Source organism: Oncorhynchus mykiss, chromosome 22 (assembly GCF_013265735.2).
Source record: "Oncorhynchus mykiss isolate Arlee chromosome 22, USDA_OmykA_1.1, whole genome shotgun sequence".
Classification (NCBI taxonomy): domain Eukaryota; kingdom Metazoa; phylum Chordata; class Actinopteri; order Salmoniformes; family Salmonidae; genus Oncorhynchus; species Oncorhynchus mykiss.
Genome location: NC_048586.1, coordinates 17940362 through 17958229, shown reverse-complemented (window position 1 = coordinate 17958229; position 17868 = coordinate 17940362). Strand labels below are relative to the sequence as shown.

At 48.9% G+C, this 17868-nt stretch overlaps 1 protein-coding gene across 11 annotated transcripts in view; it reads left to right on the top strand.

Moving 5' to 3' along the window:
* The window catches only part of fmnl2a (formin-like 2a), an 89757-nt gene that overhangs the window by 37585 nt on the left and 34304 nt on the right, over nucleotides 1-17868 (top strand). For all 11 annotated transcript variants that reach the window (XR_005038796.1, XM_036958903.1, XM_036958900.1 and 8 more), the window contains exons 2-4: nucleotides 2125-2208; nucleotides 7659-7739; nucleotides 16129-16205. Coding sequence is in view for 10 of the 11 variants with exons in the window: in XM_036958903.1 (XP_036814798.1) it covers nucleotides 2125-2208; nucleotides 7659-7739; nucleotides 16129-16205 (242 nt within the window). In the remaining variant the exon portion in view is untranslated. The remainder of the gene's footprint in view (nucleotides 1-2124; nucleotides 2209-7658; nucleotides 7740-16128; nucleotides 16206-17868) is intronic.

Genomic DNA, 17868 nt, shown 5'->3' with positions numbered 1-17868 from the left:
TGTGGTAGCAGAGAGAACAGTCTATGGCTTGGGTGGCTGGAGTCTTTGACAATTTGTAGGGCCTTCCTCTGACACCGGCTGGTAGCGAGGTCCTGGATGGCATTGAGCTCGGACCAAGTGATGTACTGGGCCGTACACACTACCCACTGTAGCGGCTTGCGTCGAATGCTGAGCAGTTGCTATACCAAGCGGTGATGCAGCCAGTCAAGATGCTCTCAATGGTGCAGCTGTAGCACTTTTTGAGGATGCCAAATCCCCTCCTGATGGGGAAGAGGCGTTTTTGTGTCCTCTCCACGACTGTGTTTGTGTGTTTGGACCATGATAGATCCTTAGTGATGTGGACACCGAGGAACTTGAAGTTCTCGACTCTCTCCACTACAGCCTTGGTCATGTGAATGGGGGCGTGCTCGGCCTTCCGTTTTCTGTAGTCCACGATCAGCTCCTTTGTCTTGCTGACGTTGATCGAGAGGTTGTTTTCCTGGCACCACACCTCCCATTAGGCCGGCTCATCGTCGTCGGTGATCAGGCCTACCACAGTCGTGTCATCTGCAAACTTATTGATGGTGTTGAAATCGTGAGCGGCTACGCAGTCGTGGGTGAACAGGGAGTACAGGAGGGGACTAAGCACGCACCCCTGAGGATCAGCGTGGCAGATGTGTTACCTCCCCTCAACCCCTTGGGGGTGTCCCTTCAGGAAGTCCAGGATCCAGTTGCAGAGGGAGGTGTTCAGTCCCAGGGCCCTTAGCTTAGTGATGAGCTTGGAGGGCACTATGGTGTTGAACGTTGCGCTGTAGTCAATGAACAGCCTTCTCGTGTAGGTGTTCCTTTTGTCGCAGTGGTTTTGAGTTTTGAGGCGGTATGCGAATTGGAGTGGGTCCAAGGTGATCCATGACTAGCCTTTTCAACGCATTTCATGGCAACAGATGTGAGTGCTATGGGGCGATAGTCATTTAGACGGGTTACCTCTTCTTGGGAAGAGGGACAATGGGCTACATGTAGCAGGGACAATCTGCAATTCAAGCACTAACAAAGCATAGAGTGTCATGCATTGAACCAATGCATGGCCGTTGGATAGCAGGCCGCTAATACAGCACATCACTTCCTGCTGCATGTCACTTTCAAATCCTCTCCATAACAAAGCAGCTTTTTGTTTCCAGTTCCCATTTACCAAAGAAAATGGAATCGAAAGTTGTATTTTCTGGCTAAACCGTTTGGTTGGATGTTTACAGTTTGTTTTACGGAGTGGTTTCGCTACAATAACTCTTAAGATTGCATACGGTATATGTGAGACAATCATATCTCATTGCAGAGGACCTATTTCAAGGCAGAAAGAAGTTTGGATTTCCTTAGTGAGGATACGTAGCACCGGGGAGACTAGGCCTTGTAATCTATGCTCTCCCTCACAGCCTTCCTCCCCTATCTTACTCTGTCAGTGTTGTACTTGTGTGGATCCAGAAGTGCAATCGCATAGAATGATGACACGCTTGCACACACACACACAAAACCCACACACGGATGGTGCTGTGCCTGGGGATCCCTGAGGGATTAAATGGCGCTGAGTGATTGTACTTGATGGTGCTTATTATGAAGGGACGTTCGTCTCAGAGAGAGAGAGAGAGAGACACGGCTCCTAGCGCTACAGACGGGTTATATTATACAGTAGTGCAATCCCATGGATCACACACACACACACACATACACACACACACACACCCTGTATACAGACTACAGAAATGGGTTAGTTCATCCCCCCTAGACACAGCCCACAGAGTCAGACTCATTAGGAGATAGTTCTCTCCTCACCCTGCTACTCCTTAACCTCTATATGTCACAAGCCATCACAGTCTCCCTCTCGATGACAGAACAGTTATTAAAGCTGCGTCGCAAATGGCAACCTATTCTCCAAATAGTGCCCTACTTTTAACCATTGGGCTCTGGTGAAAAGTAGTGCACTATACAGGGAATAGGGTGCCATTTGGGAACCATCCAGTTTACATTTCCCTCCCGCTTTGTCTGTGTTGTCTTCTGACAGTTCGGGTCGACGTTTCGTCATTGTTTTACATGTTATTATTGGCACCTGTGTGAAAGTGTCTTGTGGTGATGTTTTCCCTGATTCTCTTTCAGAATTCGATGAACCTTCCTCCAGACAAAGCGCGACTACTGCGGCAGTACGACAACGAGAAGAAGTGGGAGCTCATCTGTGATCAGGTGGGATGTTGCTCTATCAATAATCTGTTCACAAACTCCTAGTTTGGGATCTCATGTCCGGTGTGTCAGTGACTCACAAGTCTAACCAATGGCGAGGGCACTCTGTGGCTGCATCCCATGTATCACCATGTTTCCTATATAGTGCACTACTTTAGACCAGAGCCCATTTGGAACCGGGTCAAAAGTGCTCGGCCCTTCTGCCAGTGTGGAAAAGAGGAGAGTGAGAGAGGGACCACCAAGCACCCGCTCAGGCTGAGGATACCATTGATACGAAGCCACCCTGAACACAATGAAGCTGTCGTACACCAAGTGATGTGTGAGGTGGTCTGGCATTTCTCAATGCAACCCTATTCCCAATTTAGTGCACTACTTTTGACCACGGGACCATAGGGTTTTGGTCAAACGTTTATTTTTGCATCTATATAGGGAATACTATAGGGTGCTTTTTGGGACACAGTGTCAGAATGACACTTCTCCTTCTAAACAAAGATTGATCAAGTAGTGGTGTAGGGATCGACTGGTGTAAATCTGTCCTGGAATTTTTTTGGCGTGAGATGTGATACGCCGGGATCCAATATTTTCTTCACTGTTTGTGCAAACAAAGTTGGATCGTGTTTTCTAAAAAAATTTACTCCTGGGTTTTCATGTTTGCCGTCAAAATAACGAACCCATGTTAAAGCCTTGAATAATATGCTTTTCCATGTCACGATATAGCTACACCGAGTTTCTCAATGTATAATCATGGTAACTGCGATGTTCGTAGGGGTAACCAGAGAAACAAGGCTGATAAGTACATTAGCTTTTAACAATATTTATCCTGAAAAAATATTCAGAGGGGTTGAATTATTCAATTCTTGGGGGGAAATTAAGGAGATCGATCAAATATTAAAGATGCTCTCACAACAAAAACAATGTGAGGAGATGATTCGAAGGAGGCCTGCATGAAGAACATGCTGAATTCATCAATGTCCAATTATCCTCATCAGAGACTGTAATCACCTAACGAGCCTTACTCTGACCCTTTGTAGACCTCTCTCATCTACATCATGGGTTCGTCCCAAATGGCGTAGGGACTGCTTTTGACCAGAGACCTGTGGGCCTTGGTCTTAAGTAACAAACTAAATAAACAATAGAGTGCCATTTGGGACATAGAGCATGGCTTTTCTGTTTGTCAATGCCATGTGGATGGAATGTTGGTACAGCAATGTTTTTGAGAGATGGGTCGTTTCACAAAAAGAGTACCTTTTGATATTTGTACATTATTTTTTTTTTACCCTGTTTTCTCCCCAATTTCGTGGTATCCTATTGGTAGTTACGGTCTTGTCTCATCGCTGCAACTCCCGTACGGACTCGGGAGAGGCGAAGGTCGAGAGCCGTGCGTCCTCCGAAACACGACCCAACCAAGCCGCACTGCTTTTTGACACAATGCCCACTTAACCCGGAAGCCAGCCGCACCATTGTGTCGGAGGAAGCACCATGCACCTGGACACTGTGTCAGCGTGCACTGCGCCTGGCCCATCACAGGACTCGCTAGTGTGTGATGCAGTGCCTTAGACCACTGTGCCACTCGAGAGGCCCTTATTTAACTTTTTCATAGGAAAATTTGTTTTTCATTAAGTTGAACATGAGCTTTGTATTAGAGGTCGACCGATTATGATTTTTCAACGCGGATACCGATACCGATTATTGGAGGACCAAAAAAAGCCGATACCGATTAATCTGACAATTTCTATATATATATATTTGTAATAATGACAATTGCAACAATACTGAACTTTTATTTTAACTTAATATAATACATAAATAAAATCAATTTAGTCTCAAACAAATAGTGAAACAAGTAAAATTTGGTTTAAATAATACAAAAACAACGTGTTGGAGAAGAAAGTAAAAGTGCAATATGTGCCATGTAAGAAAGCTAACGTTTCAGTTCCTTGCTCAGAACATGAGAACATATGAAAGCTGGTGGTTACTTTTAATATGGGCTTCAATAATCCCAGTTAAGAATTTTTAGGATGAGTTATTTTAGGAATTATAGGAATATTTCTCTCTATACCATTTGTATTTAATATACCTTTGACTATTCTATGTTCTTATAGGCACTATAGTATTGCCAGCCTAATCTCGGGAGTTGATAGGCTTGAAGTCATAAACAGCGCAATGCTTGAAGCATTATGAAGAGCTGCTGGCAAACGCAGTAAAGTGCTGTTTGAATGAATGCTTACGAGCCTGCTGCTGCCTACCACCGCTCAGTCAGACTGCTCTATCAAATCATAGACTTAATTATAATATAATAAACACACAGAAATACGAGCCTCAGTTTCCGGATTTGACCATATTAATGACCTATCATTTCAAACACAAAACTTTTATTCTTTCAGTGAAACAGAACCGTTACGTATTTTATATAACGGGTGGGACTCATTTTGTGGAATGACCCAGTTATTCACGGTGCTTCATCCTCAGCCTATAGATTGGGAAAGCCCTTGAAGCAAAGTGTCTCTCGACTTGTTCCTCCTACAACACAGGAGAGAGACATCTGCTTTCCCCATTCATAGAGGAGTTGTAACGATTTGCTCGATCAGCTGCCTGACGGCCCAGTATGGTGCATGTTCAGTGATTCCTCTCTGTCCCTTTGAAATGGGAGAAGTTTCTCTCATCTCCTTCTCCTCTTCCTTTTCCTGTCCCTCTCATCCACACCGCAGTGCTGTTTCTGAGAATGGGGGAGAAGCACGCTGCCTGGGATTTTAAAGAGATTCTCTGGTACTTTTGTATACTTTTTAGCCAGTACGTCTGGAAGTAGCCCTCACAATCCAAAAGTGGTCCCCAAATATGTCGTAGTAAGTCACGTATGTGCAGATATGTGCACCACGTCATTGCTCTCGCTCTCTGCTGCGTCCAGTGAGCCGTTGGGCCCGCCCTGCAACCTCATTGGATAGTGCTGAGCAGGCCTCTTTCTAGCTGTCACTCAAATGCAAGAGACTGAGGCAAGAAATCTAAATGCTAGCGGGCTGGCCCACGTGGGGGGAAATGTAGGGAAATTTACACGGCACAGCTTCACGAACTCAGTCGCTTTCGCACTTGGGATTTCGTGGCTAATTGAGGTATGACAGTAATTCTGCTCAAAGATTATGCATGAATGAACTACACATTGACACATCCAGCCTAAAGCGGGAGGTTTCTTAGTCGCCAAAGTACCGGAGCATGTCTTTAACTCAGGGCTTTACAACGGCGGCTCGGTTGTAATTACCAGGAATTCACTCCTCTTTATCTGGCGGCTATACCAAGCTCCTCTTTCCCTCCACACACAGGATATTACATAAGCTCCTGGCACAGTGCCCTTTAACCCCTACCCTCCCAGTCTCCCACTTCCTACTCTCCCAGCTCCTTTAACTCCTACCCTCCCAGTCTCCCACTTCCTACTCTCTCAGCTCCCTTAACCCTCACCTTCCCAGTCTCCCACTTCCTACTCTCCCAGCTCATTTAACCCCCACCTTCCCAGTCTCCCACTTCCTACTCTCCCAGCTCCTTTAACCCCCACCTTCCCAGTCTCCCACTTCCTACTCTCCCAGCACCTTTAACCCCCACCTTCCCAGTCTCCCACTTCCTACTCTCCCAGCTCCCTTAACCCCCACCTTCTCAGTCTCCCACTTCCTACTCTCCCAGCTCCCTTAACCCCCACCTTCTCAGTCTCCCACTTCCTACTCTCCCAGCTCCCTTTACCCCCACCTTCCCAGTCTCCCCCTCCCCTATCTTACTCAGCCCCCATGCTGCAGGTGCAGAGGAGAGGAGGAGGGATTCTACTGCAGTCTAGATCGAATCCAGACCACTACCCTTCCTATATCCTCTCTCAGACCACTTGTATAGCTGTCCTAGACCATGTAGGAACTCTCTTTTATATGTGCCCCTATGAATCTCATATACTTTCTCTACTCTATAGGCCCGCCACATATATTCATTTCCCTGTCCTTTTCTATCAGCAACATATGCAGCCTGTCTGTCACCAACAATGGTTTCCATGTTTGAGGCCTAAATAACACCCCATATCTTGCACTACTTTTGACCAGAGCCCTGTGGGTGACCCTATGGGCCCGGGTCAAAAGTAGTGCAGTATAAAGGGAATAGGGTGCCAGTTGGGACTGAAAGGCACTCACTCACGCATTGATGTGACGGCCGAGGCCATCGACATCATCACACAGCCAGCAATGGGATGATCAAACCGCTCGCCCCCGAAACATAAAAACCACTCTGTCTGCGTCCCTGCATGTCTGACCTGGGTTGCCTAGCGACATGTAGTGAGCTCTGGAGCACCGTGGAGGAAGGGGGGGGGGGGAACCTGCCTACTGCCAGTCGGTCAGTGCAGCCGGGGGTAGCCAGCCTGCCTCCTGAGCTCTTAGTAGGCACAGATGAACCACCGCAGTGCATAAATACAGCATAGACACAAAGCTATTGTGTGGGAACAGGAGCTGTGTGGATTAGTTAATCATCCTTCTGGACTGGCCACTTTTTTTTGTCCCGAATGGCACCCTATTCCATATATGGTGCACTACTTTTGACCAGAGTCCATCAGACTACCTCTGCCAGGGTGGTAGCTAACAGCACGCTGAGGTATATTGGTCACGTCCACTCCAGTGCGAGTGGAGAGTCAATCAGACATAGGGCCTGTCCGAAATGACACCCTATTCCCTATATAGTGCACTTTCTGGGGATTGTAGTACACCATATAGGGAATAGGGTGCCGTCTGGGACTCAGTCTCATTCAAACAGACTGCTTCCCAGCTCTCCAGCCTCTCACAACACAACAAAGCCCTATGATTTACATTGACTGGATGGATGATGGTGATTCATGATGGGGCTTTTGCGTGATTCGATAATATAAAGAGGGGTGTCCGTCTCAAGATCAGCTGTTATTGTATCCACCACCAGCTGGTTTCACATTAAGACGAGGGATTCAAAAAGGAGTCTGATTTTGGGGTCCCTGTGAGTGATGATCTGATGGCCTTTGATGCTAGTGCCGTTACAAAACAACCGCAATGTTTCTGAGTCCGCAGGCTTGAGCAAAGTAGCTAGGCTCGTAACCGCTGCTGAACAAAAAGTAAAGTATTCGAATGTGTCTTGTGTGTTCTCTCTCTCCTCCTCTCTTTCTACTCCTCTCTCTTTCTCTCGCTCTCTCTCCTCTCGCTCTCCTCTTTCTCTCTCCTCTCTCGCTCTCTTCTCGCTCTCTCTCCTTTCTCTTCTCTCTCGCTCTCTTCTCGCTCTCTCTCCTCTCTCTTCTCTCTCGCTCTCTCTCCTCTCTCGCTCTCTTCTCTCGCTCTCTCTCCTCTCTCTCGCTCTCTCTCCTCTCTCTCGCTCTCTCCTCTCTCTTGCTCTCTCTCCTCTCGCTCTCCTCCTCTCCTCTCCTCTTTCTCTCTCCTCTCTCGCTCTCTCACTCTCCTCTTTCTCTCTCCCAGGAACGATTCCAAGTGAAGAACCCACCTCACACATACATCCAGAAGCTGAGGGGTTATCTGGACCCAGCGGTCACCAGGAAGGTGAGTGAGTGTTGATTGTTCCCAACCAACTGTTCCACTGCCTCAGCCTCTTCCTTCCCCTTTCAACCAGCTCCACACCACCAGGATATCCCAGCGTCCCTATGGCTGTGGAAAGAAGGCCCAGTGGCCCCGAGAAGTAGTGGACCCCTTGGCGTTAAAGGGACATTGCACGTTCAAATCAAAAATGTGTCAGATGTTTTCAGACCTCTAATGTCAAGATGAAACCACGACCCACGGCAATCGGTTGCGTAGATCCAGCTACTGTATGTCTCCACCCCAAATGAGTGCACCGTCATCATGGGAAATAGGCATATAGGTGTCCTTCTGACTACTTTTGAGGTCTGAAAACATCTGACACAATGTCATTTGTGAGTGAAATGTCCCTTTAAACATGGCCTTACAGAGCCTCACCATAGTTTAAAGGAGTGTTATGATATCATCCCCACAACTTGCTGGTGGCAGCAGCAGGGGAGTGAAGCAGCCTGTACTGGCTGAGGATGACTCTCTGGCCACAGAAGGGGAGTTTGGGGTGTGGTTTTTTTCCTTCTAAAGTACAGTGTCAGCCAACCTTCAGGCCTTGCCAATAAGGCAGAGTTTTGGCTCGCGGAGAGCGATAGTGCTGCTGTGAGAAGGGTCTGCGTCCGCAATCGCACCCTATTCCCTTTATAGTGCACTACTTTTGGCCAGGGCCGGGAGGGTATATCGGAAAGTATCTAGGGAATAGGGTGCTATTTGGGTCGGCGGCGTCGTCTTTCTCTCTGTGATTAAAAACAAATGAACTGAATGACTCTGCCAGAATAACAGCAAACTGTTCCGGATCATTTCATTACGCTGAACTGACTGGAGTGAACGTTTCAAGAGCCACATTGTACGCTCGCGGCGGCACGACGAGAGCGAGAGTTCAGATCTGTAGCTGGCGATGGATGTGACGACAGCGACACAAATAGGATGTCTGTCTCTGCTATCCTAGGCTAATGTTGAATTATTTACAGCGTTGTTCAGGGTTTTTTTTCTCATAGTGTTGAACGTTTGTCCCTCGTCCCCTTCCGCGATAGAAAGAGCAAAGGGAATGTGTTATGCAGCGTGTATTTTGGCACTCCTGCACCCCATAGCTGCATTATCGATGTAGTCTTAACGTCTATCCAAAATGGCACCCTATTCCCTTTCTGGTGCACTGCTTTGAACCAGATCCCTATGGGGGTGCCGTTTGGGACGCATCCTTGGTACACTGTTTTTAATGATACCCGAACAGGGTTGAAAGATCAGCGTTTCTCTCTGGAGACGGAGATGAAGGAGAATGGGAGGAAGAAGGTTGAGGAACAAAATAGGCGAGGAGAAGAGAGGAATAGAATAGAGGAATAGAAAGAGGGAACAGAGTGGATGGTGGATGAGAAGTGCTCTTATTGTAGGCAGACGTAAGACTGAGGACGAGTGTACTGTGGGATGGGGCATGTTTCCTCTGCATCCCAAATGACACCCTTATTTCCTATACTGTTGACCAGGGCCTAGTCACAAGTAGTGCACCATATAGGGATTAGGGTGCCATTTGAAACACAGCCGTAGTGTGTGGGAGGAGGGCTCCCAGATGACGGAAGTGACTGGTCCAGGTTTACTCTGTCTGTCTGTGTCTCTCTCTCTCTCTCTGTCAGGGTATAAACACGTAGCACTGCGATGGCTGAAGGAAGGATTTATTACACACTATGTGCATCCCAAATGGCACCCTATTCCCTATAGTGCCTTACTTATGGGTCCATGGGGAGACCCATAGGGCTCTGGTCAAAAGTAGTGCACTATATAGGGGTTAGGTTGCCATTTGGGATGTGGCCACTGACTCCAGGGCCTGCATACAGTAGGTTAGCCCTCGCTCCCTTTGTTTGTCTAGCAGCGCTGACCATAGTATGGTCGTCCTCTACCTTTATTGAAAACGTCTGTCACAATCGGACCGAGAGGCACCAGCTCTTTATTTAAACAGGTCTGCTCTCGGAGGAGGAAAGACATCCCTGGCCCCCCCTGACCCCCCCGTGTTTATTTTCACATCGAAGCGTCGGCCTGTATGGGCCGTTTAGCCCCTGCCCTGGTAGAGAAGAACTGTGAGATACTCGGCTTTATACCCTGTTCCTACGGGGGTTATCGTGTCCCTCGCTGAGGTCAGCAGCCTGCACCAGGGAAGAGGGGGGAAGTGAGAGAGAGAGCGGTAAGGGGGCGAGAGAGAGGAGGGAAATTGAGAGAGAGGGTGAAATAGAGAGAGAGAGTCAGGGGAAATAAAGCGAGAGACGGGGAATGAGAGAGAAACCGAGAGAGAGAGAGAGAGAGAGACGGGGAAAGAGAGAGAGACGGAGAAAGAGAGAGAGAGACGGGGAAAGAGAGAGACGGGGAAAGAGAGAGACGGGGAAAGAGAGAGAGACGGAGAAAGAGAGAGAGATGGGGAAAGAGAGAGACAGAGAGAGAGAGAGAGAGAGACGGGGAAAGAGAGAGAGAGACGGGGAAAGAGAGAGACGGGGAAAGAGAGAGAGAGACGGGGAAAGAGAGAGAGAGACGGGGAAAGAGAGAGAGACGGGGAAGAGAGAGAGACGGGGAAAGAGAGAGACGGAGAAAGAGAGAGAGAGACGGGGAAAGAGAGAGAGAGACGGGGAAAAAGAGAGAGAGACGGGGAAAGAGAGAGAGAGACGGGGAAAGAGAGAGATAGAGACGGGGAAAAAGAGAGAGAGAGACGGGGAAAGAGAGAGAGAGAGAGACGGGGAAAGAGAGAGAGAGAGAGACAGGGAAAGAGAGAGAGACAGAGAAAGAGAGAGACGGGGAAAGAGAGAGAGAGACGGGGAAAGAGAGAGAGAGACGGGGAAAGAGAGAGAGAGACGGGGAAAGAGAGAGAGAGACGGGGAAAGAGAGAGAGAGACGGGGAAAGAGAGAGAGAGACGGGGAAAGAGAGAGATAGAGACGGGGAAAGAGAGAGAGAGAGACGGGGAAAGAGAGAGAGAGAGACGGGGAAAGAGAGAGAGAGAGACGGGGAAAGAGAGAGAGAGAGACGGGGAAAGAGAGAGAGAGAGAGACGGGGAAAGAGAGAGAGAGAGAGACGGGGAAAGAGAGAGAGAGAGAGACAGGGAAAGAGAGAGAGACAGAGAAAGAGAGAGACGGGGAAAGAGAGAGAGAGACGGGGAAAGAGAGAGAGAGACGGGGAAAGAGAGAGAGAGACGGGGAAAGAGAGAGAGAGACGGGGAAAGAGAGAGATAGAGACGGGGAAAGAGAGAGAGAGAGACGGGGAAAGAGAGAGAGAGAGACGGGGAAAGAGAGAGAGAGAGACGGGGAAAGAGAGAGAGAGAGAGACAGGGAAAGAGAGAGAGACAGAGAAAGAGAGAGACGGGGAAAGAGAGAGACAGAAATGGGGAAAGAGCGAGAGAGAGACGGAAAGAGAGAGAGAGAGATGGGGAAAGAGCGAGAGAGACGGGGAAAGAGCGAGAGAGACGGGGAAAGAGAGAGAGAGACGGAGAAAGAGAGAGACGGAGAAAGAGAGAGACGGAGAAAGAGAGAGAGAGACAAAGAGAGAGAGGCGGGGAAAGAGAGAGAGACGGGGAAAGAGAGAGAGACGGGGAAAGAGAGAGAGACAGGGAAAGAGAGAGAGACAGAGAAAGAGAGAGACGGGGAAAGAGAGAGAGAGACGGGGAAAGAGAGAGAGAGACGGGGAAAGAGAGAGAGAGACGGGGAAAGAGAGAGAGAGACGGGGAAAGAGAGAGAGAGACGGGGAAAGAGAGAGAGAGACGGGGAAAGAGAGAGAGAGACGGGGAAAGAGAGAGATAGAGACGGGGAAAGAGAGAGAGAGAGACGGGGAAAGAGAGAGAGAGAGACGGGGAAAGAGAGAGAGAGAGACAGGGAAAGAGAGAGAGACAGAGAAAGAGAGAGACGGGGAAAGAGAGAGACAGAAATGGGGAAAGAGCGAGAGAGAGACGGAAAGAGAGAGAGAGAGATGGGGAAAGAGCGAGAGAGACGGGGAAAGAGCGAGAGAGACGGGGAAAGAGAGAGAGACGGAGAAAGAGAGAGACGGAGAAAGAGAGAGAGAGACAGAGAGAGAGAGACAGAGAAAGAGAGAGAGGCGGGGAAAGAGAGAGAGACGGGGAAAGAGAGAGAGACGGGGAAAGAGAGAGAGAGACAGAGAAAGAGAGAGACAGAGAAAGAGAGAGAGACGGGGAAAGAGAGAGAGAGAGAGACAGAGAAAGAGAGATGGGGAAAGAGAGAGAGAGATGGGGAAAGAGGGAGAGAGACGGGGAAAGAGAGAGACAAAGAGGGACAGGGAAAGAGAGAGAGAGACGGGGAAAGAGAGAGAGAGAGACGGGGAAAGAGAGAGAGAGAGACGGGGAAAGAGAGAGAGAGAGACAGGGAAAGAGAGATAGAGACGGGGAAAGAGAGACATGGGGAAAGAGAGAGAGAGATGGGGAAAGAGAGAGAGAGATGGGGAAAGAGAGAGAGAGAGAGACACAGGGAAAGAGAGAGAGTTATGGTTTTTACATTCCTGCTCAGCCCCCTTCTCTTCAGACTCAAACAATTGCCACTTTGTGCCTCTGTGGAGAGCCGGAGCTGGAGGTCATTGCCTCCGCTTTACATATGCAGGCCCAGTGCATTCCGCTCAGCCAATAGACAGCCAAGGAGGAAGATTTCCATTCCAAAAAGTTCACAAGAATGTATCAGCCTTTGATTTGTTTCCAGAATGACCCCTCTGGAGCGGGCACAGCTCCACACTCTCTACCTCTTTCTCTCGCTTTCCCCATGTTTTCTCTGTCCTCTACTTTCTCTTTCCCTGCTCTATCGCTCTCTTCTCTTTCCCTCTACTCTCTCCCCGCTCTCTCTTTTTACCCCTGCTCGTTTTCCCTGCTTTATTTCTCTCTCCCCGCTTTCTCTCCTCTGTTTCACCCTGCTCTCTGTCCTCTCTCTCTCCTCTATATCCTCCTACTCTCTGTCCTCTCTCTCTCTCTCTCTCTTCTATATCCTCCTACTCTCTGTCCTCTCTCTCTCCTCTATCATCCTACTCTCTGTCCTCTCTCTCTCCTCTATATCCTCCTACTCTCTGTCCTCTCTCTCCTCTATATCCTCCTACTCTCTGTCCTTTCTCTCTCTCTCCTCTATATCCTCCTACTCTCTGTCCTCTCTCTCTCTCTCCTCTATATCCCCCTACTCTGTCCTCTCTCTCTCTCTCCTCTATATCCCCCTACTATCTGTCCTCTCTCACTCCTCTATATCCTCCTACTCTCTGTCCTCTCTCTCTGTCCTCTATATCCCCAGACTCTCTGTCCTCTTTCTCTCTCCTCTATATCCCCCTACTCTCTGTCCTCTCTCTCTCTGTCCTCTATATATCCCTAGTCTCTGTCCTCTCTCTATCTCCTCTATATCCCCCTACTCTCTGTCCTCTCTCTCCTCTATATCCCCCTACTCTCTGTTCTCTCCTCTATATCCCCCTACTCTCCCTCTCCTCTATATCCCCCTGCTCTCTGTCCTCTCTCTCTCCTCTATATCCCCTACTCTCTCTCACTTTCTCCTCTATATCCCCATACTCTCTGTCCTTTCTCTCTCCACCAAATCCCCTACTCTCTGTCCTCTCTATTGTCTCTCCTCTATATCCCCCTACTCTTTGTCATCTCTCACTCTCTCTCCTCTATATCCTCATACTCTCTGTCCTCTCTCTCTGTCCACTTTATCCCCCTACTCTCTGTCCTCTCTCTCTGTCCTCTATATCCCCCTAGTTTCTGTCCTCTCTCTCTCTCTCCTCTATATCCCCTACTCTATGTCCTCTCTCTCTCCTCTATATCCCCGTAGTCTCTGTCTCTCTCTCTCTCCTCTATATCCTCCTACTCTATGTCCTCTATATCCCCCTACTCTCTGTCCCCTCTCTCTCTCTCTCTCTCCTCAAAATCCCCCTACTCTCTGTCCTCTCTCTCTCTCTTCTATATCCCCTACTCTCTGTCCTCTCTCGCTCTCCTCTATATTCCCCTACTGTCTGTCCTCTCTCTCTGTCCTCTATATCCCCCTACTTTCTGTCCTCTCTCTCTCTCATCTATACCCCCCTTCTCTCTGTCCTCTCTATCCTCTATATCCCCCTACTCTCTGTCCTCTCTCTCCTGTATACCCCCCTACTATCTGTCCTCTCTCTCTCCTCTATATCCCCCTACTCTTGTAATCTCTGTCTCTCTCTCTCTATATCCCCCTACTCTCTGTCCTCTCTCTCTCTCCTCTATATCCCCTACTCTCTGTCCTCTCTCTCTCTCCTCTATATCCCCCTACTCTGTCATCTCTGTCTCTCTCTCTCTCTCCTCTATATCCTCCTACTGTCTGTCCTCTCTCTCTGTCCTCTATATCCTCCTACTCTCTGTCCTCTCTCTTTCTCCTCTATATCCCCCTACTCTCTGTCCTCTCTCTCTCTCCTCTATATCCCCTACTGTCTGTCCTCTCTCTCTGTCCTCTATATCCCCCTACTCTCTCTCCTCTCTCTCTCCTCTATATCCTTCTACTCTGTCCTCTTTCTCTCTCTCCTCTATATCCTCCTACTCTCTGTCCTCTCTCTCTCTCCTCTATATCCCCTTACTCTCTGTCCTCTCTCTCTGTCCTCTATATCCCCCTACTCTCTGTCCTCTCCTCTCTCTTCTATATCCCCCTACTCTGTCCTCTCTCTCCTCTCTCCTCTATATCCCCCTACTCTCTGACGTCTCTCTCTCCTCTATATCCCATAGTCTCTGTCCTCTCTCTCTCCTCTATACCCCCCTACTCTCTGTCCTCTCTCCTCTATATCCCCCTACTCTCTGTCCTCTCTCCTCTATATCCCCCTACTCTCTGTCCTCTCTCCTCTATATCCCCCTACTCTCTGTCCTCTCTCCTCTATATCCCCCTACTCTCTGTCCTCTCTCTCCTCTCTCCTCTATATCCCCCTACTCTCTGTCCTCTCTCTCCTCTCTCCTCTATATTCTCATACTCTCTGTCCTCTCTCTCTCTCCTCTATATCCCCCTACTCTCTGTCCTCTCTCTCCTCTCTCCTCAATATCCCCCTACTCTCTGTCCTCTCTCTCTCTCCTCTATATCCCCCTACTCTCTGTCCTCGCTCTCCTCTCTCCTCTATATCGCCATACTCTCTGTCTTCTCTATCCTCTTTCCTCTGCTCTCTCTGGGTCTGCGCTGGTAGAACAGCTGGTAGTACTTAGTGAGGAGTGGGGTGTGTATGTGTGTACGTGACTGTGTATGTGTGTGGGCGGGGGGTGTCAAGGAGTCTGCGCAGTAGCCTTAGCACTTGCTCTGATTTCCACACAATGGGTCTCCTCCCTAATACAATTACACTCTGTTTCTCATCTCCACATGGGCCAAACACACACACCACCTCCACCCAGCCCAGTACTACGAGCCCAGAGAAGCCCTGGCAATGGGAACGTCCCTGTACTGCTCTCTCTCGCTCTCTGTGTTTATAACACTTGAGTCTAGCTCTGTTTGTTTCCTCCCTGATAGACACAGGGTGCATCCCAAACTGCGCTCTATTCCCTACACTATGCACTATGGGCACAGCATGGAACGGGAAGGCAAGGCCACAGCCAAACTGGGTGGATATGGATACTGGGAGCCTCCTCCTCGGTCTATGTCATTGGTGATGCAATGATTTCACTCTGTGTCATCATTGAGATTTCTTCCTCTGAACTAGTAGTGAGCAACATTGGTTCTTCTGGCCGTTGATTATGAATGCCTGCTAGCGAGCCCCGTCGCTCACGCTTGTGCCTTTTCTATTCCTCCTCCTCCTCACAGTTGTGGCGCAACAGGCCGCAGGGCTTTTGTTTGGAGAGAGGGAGAGGGAGAGAGAGAGAGAGGGGGAGAGGGAGAGAGAGAGAGGGGGAGAGAGAGAGAGAGGGAGAGAGAGAGTATATTCACATGCAGGTCAGGTCATACACTTCAGTCCCCTGAGCGTTTTCTCCCGGCGGTAAAACCACGGTAACAGCACACAGGACAAGAATGGATCTACGGTCGGTGTGTGCAAAGGGCCCGGCAGCTCAAATACAAGCCAGGACCAATTTAATGAGTTGAATATATCCGCGTCCCAAATGGCACCTTATTGCCTATATAGTGCATACTTTTGACCAGGGCCCATTAAAAAAAAACAAGTGTACGACATAGGGAATAGAGTGCCATTTGGAATGCGCAGAAGATTCTATTGTCCCATAAGGAGGAACTTTTTTCTGGAGAACCAGGGAATGTATTTGAAGTTCCCAGATTTGTGCAGCCCTATTCAAGACAAGGAAACACACACATTCTCTTCAGGACATTTCCCTTTCGGGAATGGCAGCGGTGGTGTCTGTTATCTGATTTAGGATTTATAACCTGCCCGACCAGAGGGATGAAACATTAATAATAATTCCCTTTCTTTGCCCCCCAGAAATTCCGACGGAGAGTGCAGGAGTCCACCCAAGTCCTGAGAGAACTGGAAATTTCGTTAAGGACAAATCACATAGGGTGGGTGGCAATTGATATGTGTGTGTGGATGTGAAAGTGTTGTCTGCGTCCCAAATGGCACCCTATTCCCTGAGGGCCTGTTGAAATGGTGTGCGCTATAAAGGGAATGCCATTTGGGACGCATGCCAGGTCAGCTGTGGTCCCAGGGAGTAATGAAGCCGGGGTGCATGCTGGGAGCTATAGTCAGGATGAGGCAAGATAAGGGACAGCAGGATGCAGCGGGGCTGATGGGACGGGGCAAGGTCACCGGTGACACGGTAGACAACACTGGCAGACAGTTGTGAGGGACAGGAAGACACGGGCTTGCGTCCCAAAGGGCACCCTATTCCCTACCTGGGTCCTGGTCAAAAGTAGGGCACTACATAGAGAAAAGGGTGACATTTGGGACTCTGTTGCAGAAAGGGGACCAGACAGCCACAGTTCTGTACCATCAACACACAGACTCCAGCTAGTCAGGCACTATAACACAACAACGGTTACAGGATCTCAGGGTCCCAACAACACCAACTCACTCACTCACTCACTCACTCACTCACATACACACTGAACCACAAAGCCGAGTCACGTTGGAGGAAGTCTGTCTCCCAAAACAAAGCCAGGAGGGGGGGCATTGTTTACGTGGATTATCTCGTGCCTTGTTTTAGTGACCTTATGTCGCTAAACTAGATTACATTAATAATCGACCTAATCTAGATGAGATAATGAAGCATTATCTTTTCCCAGAGAGAGACTGAGGGAGTGGGAGGGAGGGCGGCGGTTATAAAGAAGGGGGGGGGGGGGGGGCAGAAACCAGAAGAAATCAGTGTGATGACCAGTAGGCTACATAACAATCAGTCCTTTTCAGAGAAGACACGTCTTGCGTCTACTGATAGTGGAGATAGCGTTTTTCTCAGTAAGCACTGAGTACAACACAGCCTTTCAATTGTTTTCACCTCGTTCAATTGTTGACAAGTTACATTGTCATATTCTGAATCAAACTGTTGCTGTTGTGGTCACGACTCGTGACTACCGTGCGTGCCTATTTAAAGTCAGGTCACACCCCTCCACACCTTCGACGCATCCCAAATGGCACCCTATTCCCTTTACAGTACATTACTATTAAGGGCCCCCATGCCCTTTAAAGGATCCCTTTTTTATTAGCAACACAAGTCAGAATGCAGCCACGCCATAGTCAGACTGAGGGGCCCAGTTCATTAGGGCGCAGTTCCGCTTAAAGCCCTCCGTGTTTCAATCTGTTTTTCGTCCCGTCAGTGCCTAATGAATGGGACCCTGCTCTCAGACGAGCACGTCCCTTGTTAGTGATCGTCACAGTACTTCTAAAGGCCTGGCCGTGTGTCACGCTCGGTGCAATCACCGCGCAATCACAGCCCGTTAAAGTAATTGGCCCGTAAATAGACACGATGCTGGTGGAGTCGCAGAGAGAGAGAGAGAGAGAGAGAGAGAGAGAGAGAGAGAGAGAGAGAGAGAGAGAGAGAGAGAGAGAGAGAGAGAGAGAGAGAGAGAGAGAGAGAGAGAGAGAGAGAGAGAGAGAGAGAGAGAGAGAGAGAGAGAGAGAGAGAGAGAGAGAGAGAGAGAGAGAGAGAGAGAGAGAGAGAGAGAGAGAGAGAGAGAGAGAGAGAGAGAGAGAGAGAGAGAGAGAGAGAGAGAGAGAGAGAGAGAGACT